Source organism: Astatotilapia calliptera, chromosome 23, assembly GCF_900246225.1.
Source record: "Astatotilapia calliptera chromosome 23, fAstCal1.2, whole genome shotgun sequence".
Lineage (NCBI taxonomy): Eukaryota > Metazoa > Chordata > Actinopteri > Cichliformes > Cichlidae > Astatotilapia > Astatotilapia calliptera.
In genome coordinates this window covers 1,457,434-1,477,864 of record NC_039323.1, presented here as the reverse complement: position 1 = coordinate 1,477,864, position 20,431 = coordinate 1,457,434, and the positions used below count along the sequence as shown (strand labels likewise).

The 20,431-nt window shown below is 44.4% G+C and overlaps 1 protein-coding gene across 1 annotated transcript in view; it reads left to right on the top strand.

Moving 5' to 3' along the window:
* xpr1a (xenotropic and polytropic retrovirus receptor 1a) overlaps positions 1 to 15,162 on the top strand; it is a 75,343-nt gene extending 60,181 nt beyond the window's left edge. The window contains exons 10-15 of the mRNA XM_026160222.1: positions 2,081 to 2,249; positions 3,830 to 4,030; positions 10,206 to 10,372; positions 10,443 to 10,582; positions 10,672 to 10,896; positions 11,848 to 15,162. Coding sequence (XP_026016007.1) covers positions 2,081 to 2,249; positions 3,830 to 4,030; positions 10,206 to 10,372; positions 10,443 to 10,582; positions 10,672 to 10,896; positions 11,848 to 11,905 — 960 coding nt within the window. The 3' untranslated portion in view covers positions 11,906 to 15,162. The remainder of the gene's footprint in view (positions 1 to 2,080; positions 2,250 to 3,829; positions 4,031 to 10,205; positions 10,373 to 10,442; positions 10,583 to 10,671; positions 10,897 to 11,847) is intronic.
* The last annotated feature ends 5,269 nt before the right edge of the window (positions 15,163 to 20,431 follow it).

Genomic DNA, 20,431 nt, shown 5'->3' with positions numbered 1-20,431 from the left:
TGACTGCGTAGGAGGAGTTTGCAGACAAAGAAACAAATGCACAGGCAGACAGAGATTTGGTGTATTATAGTAAGATACCACCTACCTTACTTGCTAAAGGGAGTTGTGTCTTGAGTCACTGGGTATTTTGCTGAAAAGTCTGTAATTCAAAGTGGATGCATGATCCCAACAGTCAGGGTTCCTGCAAGTCCAGTAACAGATGTTTACAGCTGTGACACAGCAGCTGATACGGACTGCTTTATCAACATGAACCCAGTGCAGACACGATGAGATGGTGTAAGATCCCTGCTCTGTGTGTGTGCTGAGGAATGAACGCTGTCACTTTGCAGTGTCGGAGAGAAAGACACAACCGTGGCAAACAGAAGGTTTATTACGCAGACGTTTTAAGTCCTGAAGAGAAAAAATATTCTATACTTTCAATAAACACCAGTGAGAACATGTAGAGAACATACACTAGCAAGCACGAGGTGTAATTAATTTTGTTCCTGTGTTATTTTGGCATTATTATCCTAACGCAACAAAGATTTAAAATAAAAACAAAGGAAAACCGATTAGAAATTAATTTCTGAGCTGTGTCTGCTGTTCTAGCATTTTCTATTTTATTAACCTGCGATTTAAATGTGTCTGCGCACATGTGTGCATGCGTCTCTATCTCACACAATTCAGATATCCATCTCAAACCTCATGTTTACAAAGCCCCCCCGTGTTACTCTGTCCTTTGTCTAAGCTGTGATAGGGGCCTTCAGGAGAGAGGGTGTGTGTGTGTGTGTGTGTGTGTGTGTGTGTGTGTGTGTGTGTGTGTGTGTGTGTGTGTGGTGACAAAGAGGGCAGGGGGTGAGGGATAATAGAATGCAGCTTGTCTCTGGGGAGGTGGAGGCTGTGACTGTGCAATCATTACAGGCATAGATCTATCAGTATGTTGATGCCCCGAGCTCCTCCTTTCCCTCCTCCTCTTCTTCCACTTCTCCTTCAGCCCCTCATCCCCCCTCCTTCTCCCCACCTGTCCCCCAGCATCAGCAGAAGACCCCCTGCTCGTATTCGTGTCCCTTCTTTCGCAGCTCCCCGCAGTCCTCAGCCCTCCTCCTCTGATTGGGCTTCACAGTCAGTCTCACTCTTGATTGGTCCTGCACACTCATGATGGCAGCATAGAATTAGAGTAGATATGAAGTGTTGGATTATTGTTTCATTGGAGTAAACAGTGTGTTTTCTTACTAGTAATGAGATCACATGTATCCATGTCAGGTGTGCGTGTTGCCTCTGATGACAAACAGTATAAGATTTCATTACAGGACAAATTACAGAGCTAGCAGCTGAATTACAAGTGTTTGCTCAAGAAATGAAGACGTTACCATGAGTGCAGCAGGCTTAGCCTTTAGACAACAACACACGGAGTGGATATGAGTGAGATGGCCACTCGATCGATACTGACTTTGACTGACGGGTTAAAAGAAATCAGCTAATATGTGCAAAAACAAAAGATATCAATACTGTGTGACATTTGTAGGGAATAAAGAGTATGTGGGGTTTGGGAGGGTGTGTGCATTCGCTCCTGAATGTCAGATGTAGCCGCGGGGGGGGGTTAAATGGAAAAAGTCGAGCAGGGTTGTATCATTTTACAAAGCGTGGTCAATAACTGAACCCCTGCCAAAGTCATATCCCAAATAACACGCCCGTAGAAGCAGGCTGCAGAGCACAGCCAGCTCCTTTCATGTCTTTGTGTTCACTAATAATTAGTGGCACGCAAATACACAAATTCATGTGCACAGGCACAAAAGCATGACTCATTAGAGCGTCCTGTGGCGTGCTGATAAGGTAGACCGGAGGCTTTATCCCACTGCGTTAGGTGTCTCCCTCGGCTTTGCACTTCCCTCGTAAAGTACTGCAGGATTTGCATGCAAATAATTTGTTGGCTAATTCAGTCTCAGTGATGAACCGCAGACTCGGGGTAATTGCAGCATGACGTCCCAGGTAAGGTTTGTTGCAGGGAGGTCAGCTGGGGCGTTTTCTGAAACGCAAGAAGCATTTTTCAGGTTTTTGTTGCACATTTTCTGTTTTCACCATCCGTCTTTTCATTCTTCAGTTTCGTGTTTTCACCGCGCCGTTTCACCGGGTGGAGTTTGCAGACTTCTGGCTGGCTGATCAGCTCAACTCTCTGGTGTTTACTCTCATGGACCTGGAGTATCTCTTCTGCTTCTACATCTTCGAGCTGCAGTGGAGCAACAGCAAGGGCCTGTTACCCGACTTTGGAGGTGAGGCGTTATGCTCTGCTTTTGTTTACTGGAAAAGCATGCACAGTAGAAACATAAAAACAAATTCAAATTCAAAATTCAAATTCAAATTTTATTTGTCACGTACACAGTCATACACAGTACGATATGTAGTGAAATGCTTGGACGACTGCTCGTGACCTAAAGAGAACAAAAAAGGAAAAGGCTATGAATAAGATAGGAAATAAATATGAAAAATTAAAAAGGGTAATTTTAACTAGGAAGGAATAAAATATAAATTAAGGTTAAAAATGAAATAACTGTACAACACAAATTAGAATGAAGGGTAAATTTAACTGGGAAAGAATAAGATAAAATATATAAATTAAAGTTGAAAATAAAATAACTGTACAACAAAATACACAATATAGAACTATATAAGAATGTATGAAGAAATATAAATAAATATATACACAATAACAGCAGCGTGATTTAAGTAATGAAGTGAAAACAATGTCCAGAAAGTCCAGTGTGTGTGTAAGAACCATATGTGTGGGTCAGTACTGTGTGGTGGTGTGATTGAGAGACCGTATCGCCTGCGGGAAGAAGCTCCTCCTCAGTCTCTCTGTGTTGGTCTTCAGGGAGCGGAATCGCTTTCCTGACCTCAACAGAGAGAACAGTCTGTTGTTGGGATGGCTGAGGTCCTTCACCATCTTCCTGGCCTTGGTCCAGCACCGCCTGCTGTAGATTGAGTGCAGGTCAGGGAGCTCGGAGCGGATGGTGCGCTCAGCTGACCGCACAACCCTCTGTAGAGCTCGTCTGTCCTGCATGGTGCTGTTCCCGAACCAGGTTAAGATGTTTCCCGCCAGGATGCTCTCTATGGTGCACGAGTAAAAGTTCCTGAGCACCTTGGAGGGCAGTTGGAAGTCTCTCAAGCGTCTGAGGTGGTAGAGACGCTGACGGGCCTTTTTCACCACGGTGTTGATGTGACAGGACCATGACAGGTCCTGCGTGATGTGAACTCCGAGGTATTTGAAGCTGTCCACTCTCTCCACTGGGCACTCGTTGATGACGGGGGTCTGGTAGTTCCTCTCCTGCTTAGTGCTGAAGTCCACTATCAGCTCCTTTGTCTTACTGACGTTTAGAAGGAGGTTGTTCCTCTGGCACCAGTTCTCCAGATTCCTAATCTCCTTCAGGTAGGCCGTCTTGTTGTTATCAGAGATCAGGCCCACCACGACGGTGTCGTCAGCAAACTTGATGATGGTGGTGGAGCTGGTAGTGGCCACACAGTCATATGTGTACAAAGAGTACAGCAGGGGGCTCAGAACACACCCCTGGGGGGCTCCAGTGCTGAGAGTGGTGGAGGCTGAGACATGTCCGCCCATCCTTACTGCCTGTGGTCTGCCAGTTAGGAAGTTTGAGATCCACAGACACATAGATGAGCTGAGTCCCAGATGCTCCAGCTTGGTGGTGAGTGTGGAGGGAATTATGGTGTTAAATGCAGAGCTGTAGTCTATGAAGAGCATTTTAACATAATTCAAACCGCGCTGTGAGGACGAGTGCATTTTTCCCTGATCACACACACACTGGAGTGAACAGTGCTCTGTTTTATATTGTTGTAGGTTCCCGAGACTTCATGTGCCACAGCTACTCCTACGGTCTCCGTGCCATCATCCAGTGTCTGCCTGCTTGGCTGCGTTTCATCCAGTGCTTGAGGCGTTACCGTGACACAAAGAGGGCCTTCCCGCACCTGGTGAACGCTGGGAAATATTCTACCACCTTCTTTGTTGTCACCTTTGCCGCCCTCTACGCCACACACGAAGGTAGGAGACGGGACTGATAAGCACGTGTACGCTGAGGTATCAGCTGGGCAGACGTTATATAACAGCTTATGTCATTTGCAGTGCTTCGAATCACAGAGGAACCCAACGCAGGCACGGTCAGTCTCGAGCTGAAGAGTCGACAGTTTCCGTGTGTTTCGTGTATTACAGGAACATGTCAGCTCCACACAAAAGGCTAAAATGCCTTTTGTGTGGAGCTGTGTGTACTCAAAGAGCTGAGGTGACCTTGAGCGCAAATGCTAGAAGCTGGCCTTGGTTTCCATGCCTGGAGCTTTATAAAGAGAATGGGAGAGGTCTGTCAAACACAGCTGTATGTAAGCAAGGCTCTGCTCTCGGTTCAGGAGGTCAGACAGAGGAGAGGCAGCAGATCGGTGAAAGTTGAGGATTTAAAAAGAAAAGGCAGAGATTTGAAATTACGAGCAGGTTCGATGTAAAAAGAGAGCATTAATAGTCGAGTCACTCTCTCCGTAACAGCTTCGTAATTACCCTGAAATGATTAAAATTATTCTGATTCAGAAGCCAAATCACAAAGGAATTCATGTTCAGAGACGCTCGGGCAGTAAAAGCATCTCTTTAGCACGCAGCTTTGCATTTCCCGTCTGCATCGCAGATATTTGTTCACACGTCTCCTTTCAAAGCTGCTTTTCTATTTAAACCCTTGCTGGCATTTTGCTCGCCGATATATTTATTTTCCAGCAAAATGCCAGCAAGGAAACTTCATCTGCAACCTTTTAAATCATTAAATGCTATTTCTCGGTTTGGCTTTTTTCTCTTCGATTTAAATTTAAATCAGTGCATTTGCTTCCCAAGCTGACCGTCAGTGATACTGGAGGAACCAGAAGGAGAGACAGACCTCTTTTTCTTTTTTTTCTTCCATCTCAGTAGGAAAGGCGTCCATTAAACCATATCCTCCTTCCTCCTCTGGTCTGAAGCCTGTGTACCCTTAGACTAATGGCCTCCCTTCATGTGTTATTCTGTATGAAGCTGTCTTTCATCCAGCATGATAATGGAGGCCAAGGCTGATCGCTGGTTAAGTGAAGGAGGAGGGTGGGAAGACGGCTCCACAGACACAGACACGGACGTTGAATAAATGGTTGAGGAAACTGCCTGTTGAGGAGATCGTTTGAGTATTTCCTACATAAATAGGCTTTGATGGCTGAATGCGGCTGCCAATATCAGAATAACCTGAATCCAAATCTGGTAAAGAAGCAATAAGAGCCTCAGACACACTAAAAATACAGAGTCGATGTACGAAGGAGCCTTTAGCGCTGATATTCGCTGGAGCCTTACTGCGGACAGGACGGTGCCAAGTCTGCCTGCATCGCCCAGCAGACCTGACAGCAAAGACAGCAGGTTGGTATCATGTTCACACCGCTCGGTCCGGCTGTAAAAGCTGTCTGGAGTGTCAGTCGGGATCTGGCAAAGGTCCCAGCGCCTGCGAGTGGATGTGTCACCTTCATCACTAACGCTTCCATTGTGACCTCGCTGCCACATCACCTCGCCGATTCCTGGAACTGCCCACACAGACCTCCGGGAAGCAAAAGGAAGGAAATAAATCACAGGATTCTCCATAGAGGACTGAGTGGTGTCCATTGGCTCGTGCTTCCATTTGCTGATCAAAATCTGTAAAATTAAGAGGCACAGTCTCCTCTGTGGTCTGTATGGGCCAAAGTGGAAATTAAGTAATCTGTGTGTGTTGAATCATATTTTTTAATGTGATTCAGCAAAACTGAGCAGATTTCTCCCCTCAGAGGAAACGCTCAGCTCACTGCTGCGAGCAGCTGATTGGACATTGTCATGAAACTGTAATCTCAGCAGAGGCTCTGAGGCCTGTAACCTGAGAGATGCTGGAGGATTTCCTGGTGTGGGCAGAGTTCCCAAACTGTGTAGCTGCACTGAGGCCTGACAGTAAAGCAGCTGCTTTTCTCGGGATCAATACGGAATCTGCTTTATGTACAGCAGCCTGAGACTTATCACTGTTTGAGATGCAGAGGAGCTGCAGGCCTAATGCTAATTTAAATTCTTGGGATCTATCCAGAGGGAAGGCAAAGGCAGAAGAAAACGATGTTTGACGGGCAGAAAGAGAAACGCAGCCTTGTGCTAGCAGGGAGACGGGAAAATGTGATGTTAAAGGTAAACCCCAAAGTGCAGTGTAGAGTCACTGCAGGCATGGTTTTAAAGAGATCCCTCCATCTGTAACACCAAATCCTGTAAAACATCTAAAATAACCTTGAGGAACACGACTCCTGCTGGTCTGTGTGAGGTTAACTGTGGTGGTGACGGGTGGAAACGGACTGAGATGGCTGTAGAGAAGAATCCCTAAATTTAGAAGCGATAGCCGCTGAGAGGAAAGTAAAATGGGAAATTTAACGCGAAGAGGTTGGAGAGAAAGCAAGGGTGCAGCAGGGGCAAGTGAGGACATGAAAGGGAGGAGATACTAATATTTAAAAGATATCAAACCGGAAGTAATGGAGGAGAGGAGAGGAGTGTAATTACCAGCCCCGGGCTGAACGCATGCCTGCTGGACTCTGCTGGAATAGAGATGAGGCTGAACTGACAGCTTTTACAACTTAATTTCATGCACTGACCCCTCGTTCATTATCAGGACAGGAATCACAGCACACACACCGACACAGCTCTAGTCAAACACGTACTCACGTTTACTGAAAACAGATAAAAGCTCTGCTTTGAGTCTCTCTCGCCATCTGTTTGAACTCTGATTCACCCCTGCAAACCCCAAAAGCAGACTCTTGTTATTATCAGTGAAGCACATCTCGATTCAGATACAAGGTGGAAATCTGATAAAGTGCACATGTTGAGATGGAGCTAACAGGTAAAATAATTCAAATAAAGCTGTAGGTATCATATTAGGTTGGAAGAAGTCTGAGCTGAATAAACACTCAGATCCTTGATTTATCTGAAAGCACTGAGACAACAGGGTAAAAATAGCGTTTAAACCCTGCTTTGAACACAAAGGCATTATCAGAAAATGTCTATAAAATATTCAAACTAAAAGCACCTAAAACTGACGCTGGGGCTGTATTTGTTATCATGTAATACTATAATACTACAGAAGTATTAGGCTGTTTGTACTTATGCATTAACCCTTTGCATTGTGCTGTTGTAGCTGATCGAATGACATTTACATGGTTTATTCATAAAGTGAGGCTGCAAGTCTCTCCAGCAGGGCACAAGATAAATCAGATCATTAATGAGGTATTAAAGAAAAAAAATATCTGAATTGTTGGACTTTTCTCTAATTTTAAATATCATGTTATCTCTTTGCACCAGTACTTTTGGGTTTCTATTCGTCTTTTTAAGCTTCTTCCTGGTGATGCTGGACAAGTGAGGGCTGCAATAAATGACAGTGGCTCTTAATAGTAAAACCAAAGGGGAAATCAGCCCCACTGAAAACACATGTAAGGTGATAACCAGCTAATGTAGTCAAGTGTTTCAGGTGGAACAATATCCAACCATTTAAACGCTGATGATACGCTGTTTGCAAAGTTATTTGCTTTCACCTTTATTATGAAATAAATGTATGACCTGTATAATTATGATGCTGTGGACTGTCAGACACCAGACGTTGCTCTGGGTGTTGGAAGAACAGCAAGTAGCACGAAAGTAAGGACACCAGAGGGAGGCGAGGACACGACAGAGAAATATGATTCTGGATGCATCAGGCAGGAGGAAAAGAGGAGGGTTGGTGTGCATCCTCGCAACGGACGGGGTGGGAAGCTCCAAAAGGGAATAACTGAAAGATGAAGAATTGGATGGTGTTTCAATATCTAAGGTCATCTGGCCTTTGTGACAGCGCCGTGGAAGTGTGGGGGGAGCTGTCTACTTCCACGTTAACCTTCTGCCTACCTTCATGTTTCACGCCCTCACAGTTCGCTCGGTGTGGAATTCTTGGCCTGCATCAAAAATTCCCTCATACGTGTCTGTGTTTGTAACTGCTAACTAAGCCAAAAACATGGGACACAAAGTGAAAATGAACTAAAGTAAGAGAATGAAGAACAAACCGCGCTGTGAGGATGAGTGCTGGATTCAGTGAAAAGGAAAAGCTGAAAAATAATTCAACAGCAGCCATTCTTGTTGTTTTCAAGTCCTGTTGACCTGTTGCAAAAGATGTGCTCTGTCTTTATCAGCACGACTGGCCAAGACAACAACAGTGTGTGTGTTTGAAAAGAAAATAGAGGTTGAGTGTGTGTGACAGGAGCCAGTAAGCACCGTTAGCCCATCCTGACCAGTTCAATCAATGCCCATCCCACCATGGTTGACCTCCTAATGGCCCAACAGTGACCCATCCTTGTGGAAAGACAGCATCAGCGAGTGGAGGATTAAATACCTCAGTACGTTAAAGCTAAAGGAAATCACATCGGTGGATATTCTCCAGTGAAAAGAGTCTGTTGTCTGGGACTAAGTCTAATCTACAGCTGGGAGACCTCGGTGTGGCCGTAGGGACCGGTTCCATCCCGTCGCTCAGCTGATGCAGCAAACAGCACAATGGAGGCAGCGGCTAACAGAACAGCAGTAATTCTCTGTTGTCCCGGCTCTGATCCCTGGCGTCTCGTAGGCTGGAGGCACGTAGAACAGTGACTATGACAAATGAGAGCGAGCCCGATCTCTGCCTGGTGGCTGCCGTCTGTGCGAGTCGATGTGAAAGGCCATCGGGTGCTGATTTATACATCGGCGCCCACTGAGGAACAAGGAAATCACATCCGCACGGCTCCCACAGAGACACGCGGGCGCTGCTGAGCACAGCTATAAAAACACTGTGACATTACGCAGTATATCAATCAGCTGTAAACTAACTGCAGATTGTTGTACAGCCCACAGCTGAGAGCACTTGAACTAATAATAATTATCACGATTAATCCTTCATTCATGTCTCAGAAGGCAGAGTGAGGAGGGGAGGGGGGTTTAGGACTTACTTTTGTTTTTTAGAGAAATAAAATCTACTGTCATAACATCAGGTCCTGTTTTATTTAGCATTATCACCTTACAGCAAGAAGGTCTCGGCTTCCTTTAGTAAAAAGTCACTGGTTCAACCCTCCAACCTACATGGGGAAGTATCCTTGGGTAGGATGCTGCATCCCATAAGTGCTCTTTGCTGTATCCATCCGAGTGTGAGTGTGTGAAGGTTAAAAGTGCCATGTGTCTGCATGAGTTCTCTCAGGCACAGCCCAAAGACCTCTGTGGGTCTGTCTCTGACCAGTAGGTGCCCGTCTCTGCAGGAACCTAGGCAAATGTTGGTCCTTTATTTATCCAGGTAAAAAATCTCATTGAGATTAAACATTTCATTTCCAATAGAGACCTGGCCTCATGGCAGCGAAAGTCGAAACTACATGTACCACATAAGTACATTTAAAGTTTTCATGACAGTGTCACGGCTCCCCTTGACCTCTGACACAAATGACCCATAAAAAGTGCAAACAGACATGCTATGTACATTTTCAGGAGTCCCTAAAACCACTATTTAAACAGGTGGCGCTATAGAGCCATTTTCCCACACCCAGGGAAAAAACCAATGAAACATGACAGCCTTCATCGCGTTCGAGGCGTGACTTTTGAAGCTTTCCCAGCTCCTCATCTGCAGCTTACCCGTTAATGGTGAATCACCATGCCAACAGGGCGTGGTCTTAAATAAAAACTCACAATTTTCACAGTAAGGCATCACCAGGGCCTGAAGTTAATGCAGACGACCTTTGGGGTGCATGTAATGAACCTGTGAAGAGGACAAAACTTGATCTTTCCTGTTCCCACTAGGTGGCGCTCTAACTGGCGCTGATTATTTGCATATGAAACTGTTCCGATTAAAGACAATGAAAAACAGTCTGGTTACTTTACCGAGCCTTAACACCTTTTCACACTCTGTTTTTATGCTGTGGGCTGCAAGTGTGTAGATTTTAGTGCAGGCATAATGAAAAGTGAACACTGAAGTGTTATAGCTCTCTAAGGGTATCTGTTCAATCAATCAATGCTGGTCTACTCGTGGCAGGAGGGCTCCCTCTAGTGGTAAAAGTGATAATAGAAAAGTTGCGACCCTGCTCTGAGTGTGCTGATGCTGTTGCATTTCTCTTTACTGCAGCTAAAACCAGAGGAGTTCTTGAATGCAAGCCTCTGACACAAGTTGTGTTCGTGTGTTTTCTTTCAGAGCAAAGTCACGCAGACGCCAACACCTTCTTCTACCTTCTGATTGTGTCTTCAATCATCAGCTCCCTGTACACACTGATCTGGGATCTGCGTATGGACTGGGGTCTGTTTGATCGTGGAGCTGGCGAAAACATCTTCCTCAGGGAAGAAATCGTTTATCCACATAAGGTAGCGTCTGGTTTAATCCCCGTGCCCGTCCCACCCAAACAGACACTAACCCCGTCTGCTCTGTGTCCAGGCCTACTACTACTGTGCTATTGTGGAAGATGTGATCCTGCGTTTTGCTTGGACGATCCAGATTTCTCTGATCACAACGACCAAGATCAACTCTGTGGGCGACATCTTGGCCACCATGCTGGCTCCTCTTGAGGTCTTCAGGTGGGTCTGAACAAAGTTTGTTCCTTACGACGAGCTTCGCAGAGCACCCACGGTGACTCGTGTCGTCCTCCTCACCTTCCTCACTGCAGGCGCTTTGTGTGGAACTTCTTCCGTCTGGAGAACGAGCACCTGAACAACTGCGGTGAGTTTCGTGCGGTCCGGGATATCTCTGTGGCGCCGCTCAACGCTGACGACCAGACGCTGCTGGAACAGATGATGGACCAGGAGGACGGAGTCCGGAACCGCTCGGGCAAGAAGACCTGGAAGAGGTCCCACAGCCTGTCGCTCCGACGCCCCCTGCTGTCCACCTCACAGTAAGAAACCACGTGTGTGCCAGACATCGTGCACTTTTATTTCACTTTGAAGACGAGTGCAGAGCTGGTATTACTGTAGATGAAAGAAGTTATACTTCTATTAAACATCAGATATGGAAGGATTACACATTCCTCGTCGTTGCTCCTGGAGATTATAAAACTGTCACACTGAACATTTTTTCATTAATTAAATGTGTTCAAAGATACTACACCCATTTGAAATCGAAAAAAACAGTTGTTCCTTCAGTAGAGGAAGTATCCAGATGTTGCATTAGAGGCTGTACAGCTGAGGTCCCTTATGTTGAGCAATCAAGGAAACCCAGGATCTGAACTTAACTTTTCCCACATCCTGGTGTTTGAGCTATGAAGAGATACCAAAAATCCAATCGTATGTGCAGAAATTTTACATTTTAATGCTAAAATATAATTATTGCTGTTTTACAAAAAACTTTTTTTATGAATATGTAAAATGACACTGATTTACTTTCATTCCTGAACACAAAAGTAGTTTTAGCGGCTGAGTGTCATTCTTGATTAATTTCCAACTTCTCAGAGAAGTAAAATATGATTTAAAAAATATTACTGTGACATGTGTTTTCTTGTTTTTATGACAGGTGGTCTGATAAATTTGTAAAATGCTGTATATGCCTTTGTCTGAATTAAAGTCACAAAGTGTTACACAGTGTTACACAAACCTCCATTAACATCAGCACAGTAACTGTGCACCGGGAGCTTCATGGCATGGTTTGCATGGCTCCTGCAGGTGGCCCGGTGCTGCTGCCCACATAGTGTCTGGACTTGTGTGAAGACAATACTGAACTGAGTGCATGAAAAAGCAGTCCATGCAGTTGTTTTAAATAGTTAGTAATGTATAAGTAACGCAACGTGAAATGAAGTCTCGGTTTTGTCAGATAACGTCTGATTTTCTTTTTTTAATCGTCTTTATTTCAGATCGAAGAAGGACACCAAGGTGCTAATTGAAGATACTGACGATGAGGCCTTCAGCTGAGTCCACAACATCGGCACACGCACGCACACAAACACACACTTTACGACACTGTACTTATAAAGACCTCGTTCGCTAACGCCTGACCTCAAAGCTCCTCCCTCGTAGTGTTAACGCGCAGGCCTACCCTTCAGTCTCGAAACCTTTAAAGCAGTGAGGACCATCAGTCACTGTCCTCACCTCTGGGAAACTTACCTCATCTTTACGTCCTTGTAAGTACAGTTGGTCTTTATAAGTATGGAAACAACACACACACACCTATAATGTAGAAACACACACAGAGATAGACCCGCTGAAGCACAAGTATAGTATAATATCGCTGCAGGTGAGGAGAGAGCTAATGCCACCCAGACAAACAGCCACACAGTCAGACAGATGGACAGACATCAAGGGAAACCTTCTGCACATAACCGGCGAGATAAGACCGCACTGCCCGGGGATTATCCTCTTCTGTTTTTTAAACGGACTTTTTTAAATATCTGTTGTTTACTTTTCTGTAGATTCTTCTTTTATTTCCTGAATTTGTTTAGAAGACGCTGCATAAAATAGGCTACCGACGACTGTTTGCACACCTACACTAGGATCAACAGGGAGAAGACAAAGCCAATCAAAAGACTAACAAACACAAACCTGAGGAAGGACTCTACACGCATATCACAGCATATCAGAACAAATCAACTGGTTTCAGCTTGTTGATTCTTTTTATACACCATCTCTCTCTCTCCTTGTTTTATTTTTTAATTTTTAATATTTTTTTAGTTGTAATAACATCAGTGTGCAATCACAACCCTGGAGGCACTTGCAGGAAAAGTGCATTTATTACACAAAATCTTGTACTTGTACACAAAAAGGGAAATTTTGATTCAAACATTTCTAAGTCTGTGAAGTTCCTTTGTAATATTTGATGTGCATTATGACTCTGTTGTAGTTGTTAAGTCCTTTTACATTGTTGTTTATACTAGTCAGACTAGTTGGAGCATCTGATTGTCGATGTGTTTTATAATGTTTGGAATGTTTTTCATGGTTGAACTTGTGCCACATTTTTAACGAGCTCAGAGTTAGGACCCTCGGTTATCCCCGACCTCTAATTAGTGCGTGAACGTGCCCTGTTAACTGCAGCAAATGTACATGCGTTGCTTTTCTTTACATTAATTACCAAAGTTTTATTTTTTGTGAATGTGACTGTGGCTGGGGTAGCTTCCTTTAACAAGCCTGCCACCTGATATAAAAACCAAACGTTTAAAAGCAGATTGAAGTTTGCAGGCTGGAGATCACAGTAACATAAGCAGAGGTACAGCTGATCAGCTCGGTCCTGTTCCAGAAAGCAGGTTCAACAAATTCTAAGTTTTCGGCTCCAGAACAAGCTGATCGGAGTTGCTTCAAATCAACTCTGAGTGTGAGGAAACTAAGCCGTGATCAGTGCAGCGCTCATCAGCCAATAATGGGTTTGACTGTGGGCTACGGCATTTAGCATAAAAGTAAATGAAAAACAAAGTCAGCATTGTCCACTCAGTCATTCTTTACTTAAACTGAATCCAACCAAAATATATCTGAGTTTGGCACAATTACAGTAGAAAATAAATTATCTGTAGACATCTATTGAATTCAATTCAATTGAATTCATCCAGATACTCCGGATGTGTCCTGATTCTCAAACTTATTTTAAAATGCTTTCAGAACCTGAAAGTCGCTGAAGATGCTGAAATCTTCCTGTCATCTCCAACGTGAAAGCTAATGAAAGTGATTACTACAGTAGTGCGCACTGTCAGGCATCAGTGCAGGGCATCTCATGGACAACCTGACAGATTCCTGACTGCCCACAGAGCTAGAAGGATGTATCCTATAGAGCAGAGCCGGCAATAAATCCGTGGTATGCCGTGGTCGCTGACTCTGCTGTTACACTGATGACAGATTTATTATGAAAGCAGCCACGTTAGCCATCATAAACAACAAGCTAACATATAAATGGGATTGGACTGTTTGTATGGACCAGCTTCTGTTCCCCTTGGTGCTTTAAGACTGACTGCACGAATGAGAAAACCTTAAAAGTTGTTTAAAGGAAATCTGTCAGTGAGCAGTTTACTTATAGAGAGTCTGTTGCCCCGGTAACTGACCCGATGTTTAGAAGAATCCCGTCTCTAAAACATCAAATCCAGAGTTTTCACTCCAGTTTTCACTAAACCTGCTCTCTGGAACGCGGCCCACGTAAACCGTGGAGCACTTTTAGATTTCACTGAGCTCAGTGAGTCCCGTCAGTTTTAAAACCGATGTGCCGGATCATGTCTTTGCATCTTGTCTTAATATGATTGCATTGGTTCTCCGGACCATGTTAGTCTTGAGTAATGGTTGAAAATTAGGCGACTGGGATTCTTTATGTTGACGAAGATGTTTCGCCTCCCATCCAAAATAACAGAATTCCTGTGATTACTGACGGCGGTGTTGCCAGATTTGGTTTTCCATCCAGCTGCAGGTAAACGGTCGTTTCGTTCGGGCAATAAAATCCATAATGATTAATAACAAAAACAAAACTGGGCTGCATGTAAGGCCATGAGGGGACTTGGCAGTGGTCAAACACTTAATAAGCTCGTTCTCAGCTCTTTAACAATGAAGCTTTCGGCTTCATGTGGCTTTATTTCCCGAGGGACGCCGCAGCGGATGGATCTGCATGCTTGATTTGGTGCAGATTTTACACCGGATGCTCTTTCTGCTGCAATCGCTCTTGCTTGGGATGATGCTAGAAGCCCTCTGTGATCCCGCTCTCTTCCCGAGCTTAAACTCGAGCCCTTCGCATCTAAGGCTGTAACAACAGTAACCATGGTTACAGATCATGTCGGATCCACAGATCGTGGATAATGCGCATTATCCACGATCTGTGACAATTTCGTGCCACGAGAACAATCAGGTGTCTTTGCTTCTGTAACACACACTTGAGCTCAAGCGTTGCTTCACTTATCTCAGCTGTTACTGTTACATTTTGAAGTAAGTGCGCCGCGTGTCTGGCCAATGCTATTACCAGCTACTGGTTTAAGTTTCGAGCTTCTCCTGTGAAAGGCCCCCTGGCTGTCCGAGAAACGATGGCGACGCTTTAACGCTGGCGTCTATGCGTGCGTGTTTGACCCTCTCGCTCTGCTGTTCCTCCCACCGCGGTAAAGTGAGCCGTCATTTGTGAGCCGCGGTCAAGCCAGCCGCCTCCTATCCGCCGCATAAATTTCCTTGCGCTTTTACACCAGTCTTTACGGTAGCGCCTTTTCGCTTTATATCCTGATTGAAAGCCTAGACTCGCGCACACAAATTACAATGGAACAGCCCAATACAGCCATCGTGACAGTCTGGTTGCATATTCAAAAATTCATTAAAAATCATTCTTAAAAGTTGAGGGCAAGCTTTCAACACAATCCTCTTCTCGGACACCTACTTTACCTCTGGGCCAGGTTTTACCCAGATTTACTGTAATATTACTCAGAAATCACAGTAAACTCATATTCAGTGCAATACAGTCAATACACTACAATTATGTTTATTTCAAAAATTCATTAAAAGTCATCCTGAGTAGTTGATGTCCAACTTTCAACAGATTACTTCTCTGGGACACCTACTGTACCTGTGTGCCAAGTTTCATCCAGATTTACTGTAGAATTCCTCAGAAATTAAAGGGTACTTGTATCCAATGCAGTCAGCCAATACAATATAATTATGTCAATTTTCAAAAATTCATTAAAAGTCATCCTGAGTAGTTGAGGTCCAACTTTCAACACATCCCTCCTCTGGGACACCTACTGTACCTGTGTGCCAAGTTTCATCCAGATTTACTGTAGAATTCCTCAGAAATTAATGGAAACATTTATTCACTCTAATACAGTCAATACAATAGAATTATGTCAATTTTCAAAAATTCATTAAAAATCATCCTGAGTAGTTGAGGTCCAACTTTCAACAGATTACTTCTCTGGGACAGGATGATTTTTAATGAATTTCTGACATTTCCATAATTGTATTGACTGTATCGGGCTGTTTCATTGTAATTTGTGTGCGCGCATGTGCGTGCGACTGTTCGCGCGCGTGCACGTGCGCGCGGGTATAGGCTTTCAATCGGCACATAAAGCGAAAAGGCGCTACCGTAAAGACTGGTGTAAAAGCGCAAGGAAATTTATGCGGCGGATAAGAGGCGGCTGGCTTGACCGCGGCTCACAAATGACGGCTCACTTTACCGCGGTTTCCTCCCCGTGGCTATGCTGTGTCACCACCCACTAGTCATGAGACAAAGCCCAGGGAGCTACAAGACCGACTTATTACAGAAATGTCTCCTGTTTCTGATTCTTTCCTGTTTTTCCTCCTCCTCAGTGGCTGAAAGGCTGAAAAGCCTCCGAGTGCAATGAGCTTAATGTGAACTTGAAAAAGCTGGAAAGTCAAACTGTGCCGTATCTGTTTAGAGTTTAGAACGTGGATGGAGCGTCTGTCCGTTTAAACACACAGCATGACTTTATACACACATTAAACATGACACACACACACACGCACGCACGCATTGCCTCTCTTGTGTCAGAGAGCACAAACACTACAGCAGATAGTTTTGTAAAAAGGCTCCGTTGTCTTGCCTGCATGCTGCTTTTTGTTTTACATTGTACATAGATGTTAATTTATTTGACATAATGTGTATATTAGTAATCATTGTAGCCACTGACAATGATTGATTTCATACGTTGCCATTTCTGCTCCAGAGCAAACAGTATTTTGGAGGCGACGAGGAGATTTTTGATCGTTCACAGTCCCGCACTTCTCCCCTCCATGTGTAAATCTGTTGAAACGTGTTTGTATAAAAATAGAAGAAGAAAAAAAAACGAATCCACAAAGATGGAGAACGTGATCAGTCGTACCTTGTTGGTGATTCCTTCGTATTTAGATATAAACGGGGCTCGAGGAGAAGGACGAGGTGGGGGGACTCCAGCGTCCTCAAGCTGCGGCGCTGTCCGTACATTTGTGAATGTGCATGGAAATATTGTGGGCATCATATCTATCGTTGTTAGTCGCCCTGAAGAGTACCGTGGGAGGGCACAGGACGAGATCCCAGTCCGGGGAGGACCCACACCACAACAACATGATACCGCTAAACTGATCCACCGTGTACTTCTTGAATATCTGATCAAACTAATGAAGGATCTTTATCTGCTCACTGGAAGCATTTCAAGGTGCTTCGATGTGAGAAAAACAGATGTTTTAGTGATTAGTGTCTGTCTGAAATGTTCAGTGTGTGTAACCCGCTGACAAAAACAAAAAACAGGGTGATTTTGTACAGATGTTACACGATGATAAGCCCTGACATCCCTCTTTTTCCCCTCACGAGTGAAGGTTTTGTTTTCACTGCCTGCTGAAACCTTCACGATGTTTAAATGCTCGATATCGATGTTGTTTGTACCCTTTTCTCTAAACTAGCTGAACGTGATAGTAACTGTAGTTTGGTAGATGGATGTTCTACTTTGATAAGATACTTTAAAATTGAAAAAGATGACAGAATAACTACATTGTGGCTAAATGTGACTTAAAGAGACATGAAGGGAAAATGTCTTACATGCTGAACCATCCTCCCCGAGTCCCTTTTACAAAGTAGTTTGTACATGTCGAGTGTATAACGCTGTTCTATGATGGTTTTTCTGATGGTATTTGTATTTCTGTATACACTTTGGTGATCCTGTCATATCTGGGTTTTATAAACCACGATTATTTTTAAAGCTCACTTGGCCTCTCGACTCTTCTTTTAACCGCCGCTGCATATTCTGTTCTGCAAACCTTTATCTGCGTCTCCACCCTGCAGCGGGGCCCCGATGCAGCTCTGTGAATATAGAAATAAACCTCAGCACACATGCATTATGGTTCGTTTCTGCACTTTAACGGTGTTCTTTGGTTCCTTTTGCATTTTAGGATTCGTGCTCGTTTCATGTCTGCACTGTATTGTGCGGTTTTGAAGTTGATTCTTCACCCGCTCTTGCGCTTATGTAGGTCTGTCCAACAGCGCTGGCAGCCTTTGGGGATTTGAGGTCTTTCTCTCTTTTCTTTCTTTTAATTCCCAGCGGGCAGACAGACGCCGTCACATTCAGCGTGCCAACCAGGAGAAATGAATCATTGAGAAGCATGAAAATCACGCTTGTTGGCAGAGAGAAAGCCCCCACAAAAATCAAAGGAGAACACGGTGAACTTTGTTGAATCATCATGTAAAAAGCTCTCATAATCCAGCTGAAGCATCGCAGCAGTTTTTCTCCCCTTCAGGGAAAAAAAATGTTTATTTCTAACTTTGGAAGCCACCGCGGCACTGCGTCAGTGTTTGCGTGTCATGTGACCAGTTTACCCAGATACATCTGAGGAACATTTAATGATTTAATTTGTAACAAAACTACAGATTACCGGACCCATTATATTTTGTTTTGTTGGAAAAGCGGACAATGATTATTCTTATTTAAATACAGAATTGTGCAAAAGTCTCATTTCTTTCCATTTTGCTCCGAAAATGGGAAATCGGTCCAGTAATTTATTGAAGCTTGTACAAACAGTGTAAAAGGCAAACACAGAGTTTGTGCATTTCTAATGAGCTTAAAGTCAATATTTGGCACCGCAGTCTGAACTCTCTTAATTCTGTAAGTGTTCAGGAATAGTTCTGCAGGCTCCTTGGAGGACGTTCAGAGCTCTTCTTTGGATGTTGGCTGCCTTTGTTCTGTTGAGCTATGCTTTTACTGCACTGTCAGTATGTTTGGGGTCACTGTCATGCTGAAAAATGAAGCCATTAATAATCAGATGCCTTGCAGATGGTTTTACATGATTAAAATCTGGTGGCACTTTTATTTGTTCATCAATCCATCAAGCTTGACAAGATCCGCAACACCACTGGCTTCAGTCTGCCTCAGATCGTGACACAGCCTATAGCCATATTTGGGCATAAAGACAAGGATTTTTAACCCAAAAAGTCAAATTCAGCCTCAGCTGTTGATTTTTGCTCCAGTACTTATGTAATTCGGCATACCTCAGCCCTGTTCCCGTCCTTAATAATTGCTTCCAAAGGCCTCCAAACCTCAGGCCCTCCAAGGTTTGGAGGCCTATCTCCACCCACCACCACTTCCCCTGCCGGTGGCGGACTCCCTCAGGTGTTGGTGTGTTGGTGGTTCTTTGTGTCTGGGGGTGGGCGTCCGGGTACACACCGGCTCACTCCTTGGCGGCCGCTTGTCGGGGCCTGGGGCCTGGGGCTCGCTCGGGCCCCTTTGGAGGTGGGGTGCCCCCGGCCTCTCGGCCTGGGGCTCGGTCACTCAGGCGCAGCTGGGGGCCGGCGGAGCTCACGGGCGCATCACTGCAACTCCCCCTGACTTCTGCTCCGCAGCTGCTGGGCGAGCCCTCATCTGGGACTCTCCTCAGCTCTTACTGGGACAGTGGCGCGGCTGCCCCTCTGTTGGTCTTCCATGGTCTCTTGTGTTCTGGGGGCCTCTGGATGTCTGGAGTTTTGATCTCCTCCATACCCGCTTCACACCCTGGAGGACGGGGCTGTGGCCCCCCCACACTCCCTAGCAGATCATTACATGGAGAAACCTTTGGAATGCAAGCATGCTGATCCACACAGGTATGCACACATGGGTATTCACAGACGCGGACTAAAGCTTTCTTGGCTGCTGCCTCAAAGCACACTGTGCGCTGTCTATCTTGCGTGCTGCACAATATCGTTTATTATTTAGTAAATATTGATATCTATGACTAGCTAGTTTATTGTGATGGTGCTTTGTTTTCTCTATTATTATGTTGCTCTTTGTTGTTTGCTGTCTCCTCTGTTTGTTTTTGTTTGTTTGTTTTTTTTTTTTTTCTCCATACAGGTGACCCAGGAGTTCTTTTTTTTTTTCCTCTCTCTCTTCCCCCCCCTTCTCACCGTCTCTTCTCCCCTTTGGTTTTCTTTCTTTCTCTCCCCCTCTTTCTCTCATTCATTCCCCCTGTCCTATTTATTAAAAAAATAAATAAATAAATAATAATAATAATAATTGCTTCTTTATATCCATATTTTTTCTGAAGCCATTTCTAACCAAGCTTTGGTGAACAGTAGATGGATCAACTGAAGGGCCAGATGTTCTCTCAGGTCCTGTTTCAGGTCATCCACTGTATGCAGTTTTTTGTAGACCACTTCTCTTTTTTACTCATCTAGTTTCCTCAATTTTCTAAATGACACAGATATTCTTTGCTGATCACTTTGTTACTATTTCATGCCTGTCAAACTGTTTCATCTTTGGCATTTTTCATAGATTTCCACTAAGAAATGACAACAGATTCTGTTTTGTGACTGTCAAAACTTTTGCACATACCTTTAAAAATAAATGACTCTTTAGTTATCGAAGCAGCTGCAGGTTTCTACCATTGTCGTTTGAGCTCCAGGTTTTTTGGTCTGTCAGATTATCTCCTCTTTACAGGCTCCATCTGCGCACACAGACACTCCTCAACAGTGACTGATTTGCGTCGGCGAGGCTGTGTTGGTTAAACTCAACGACAAACAAGCTGCTAGTCAACATC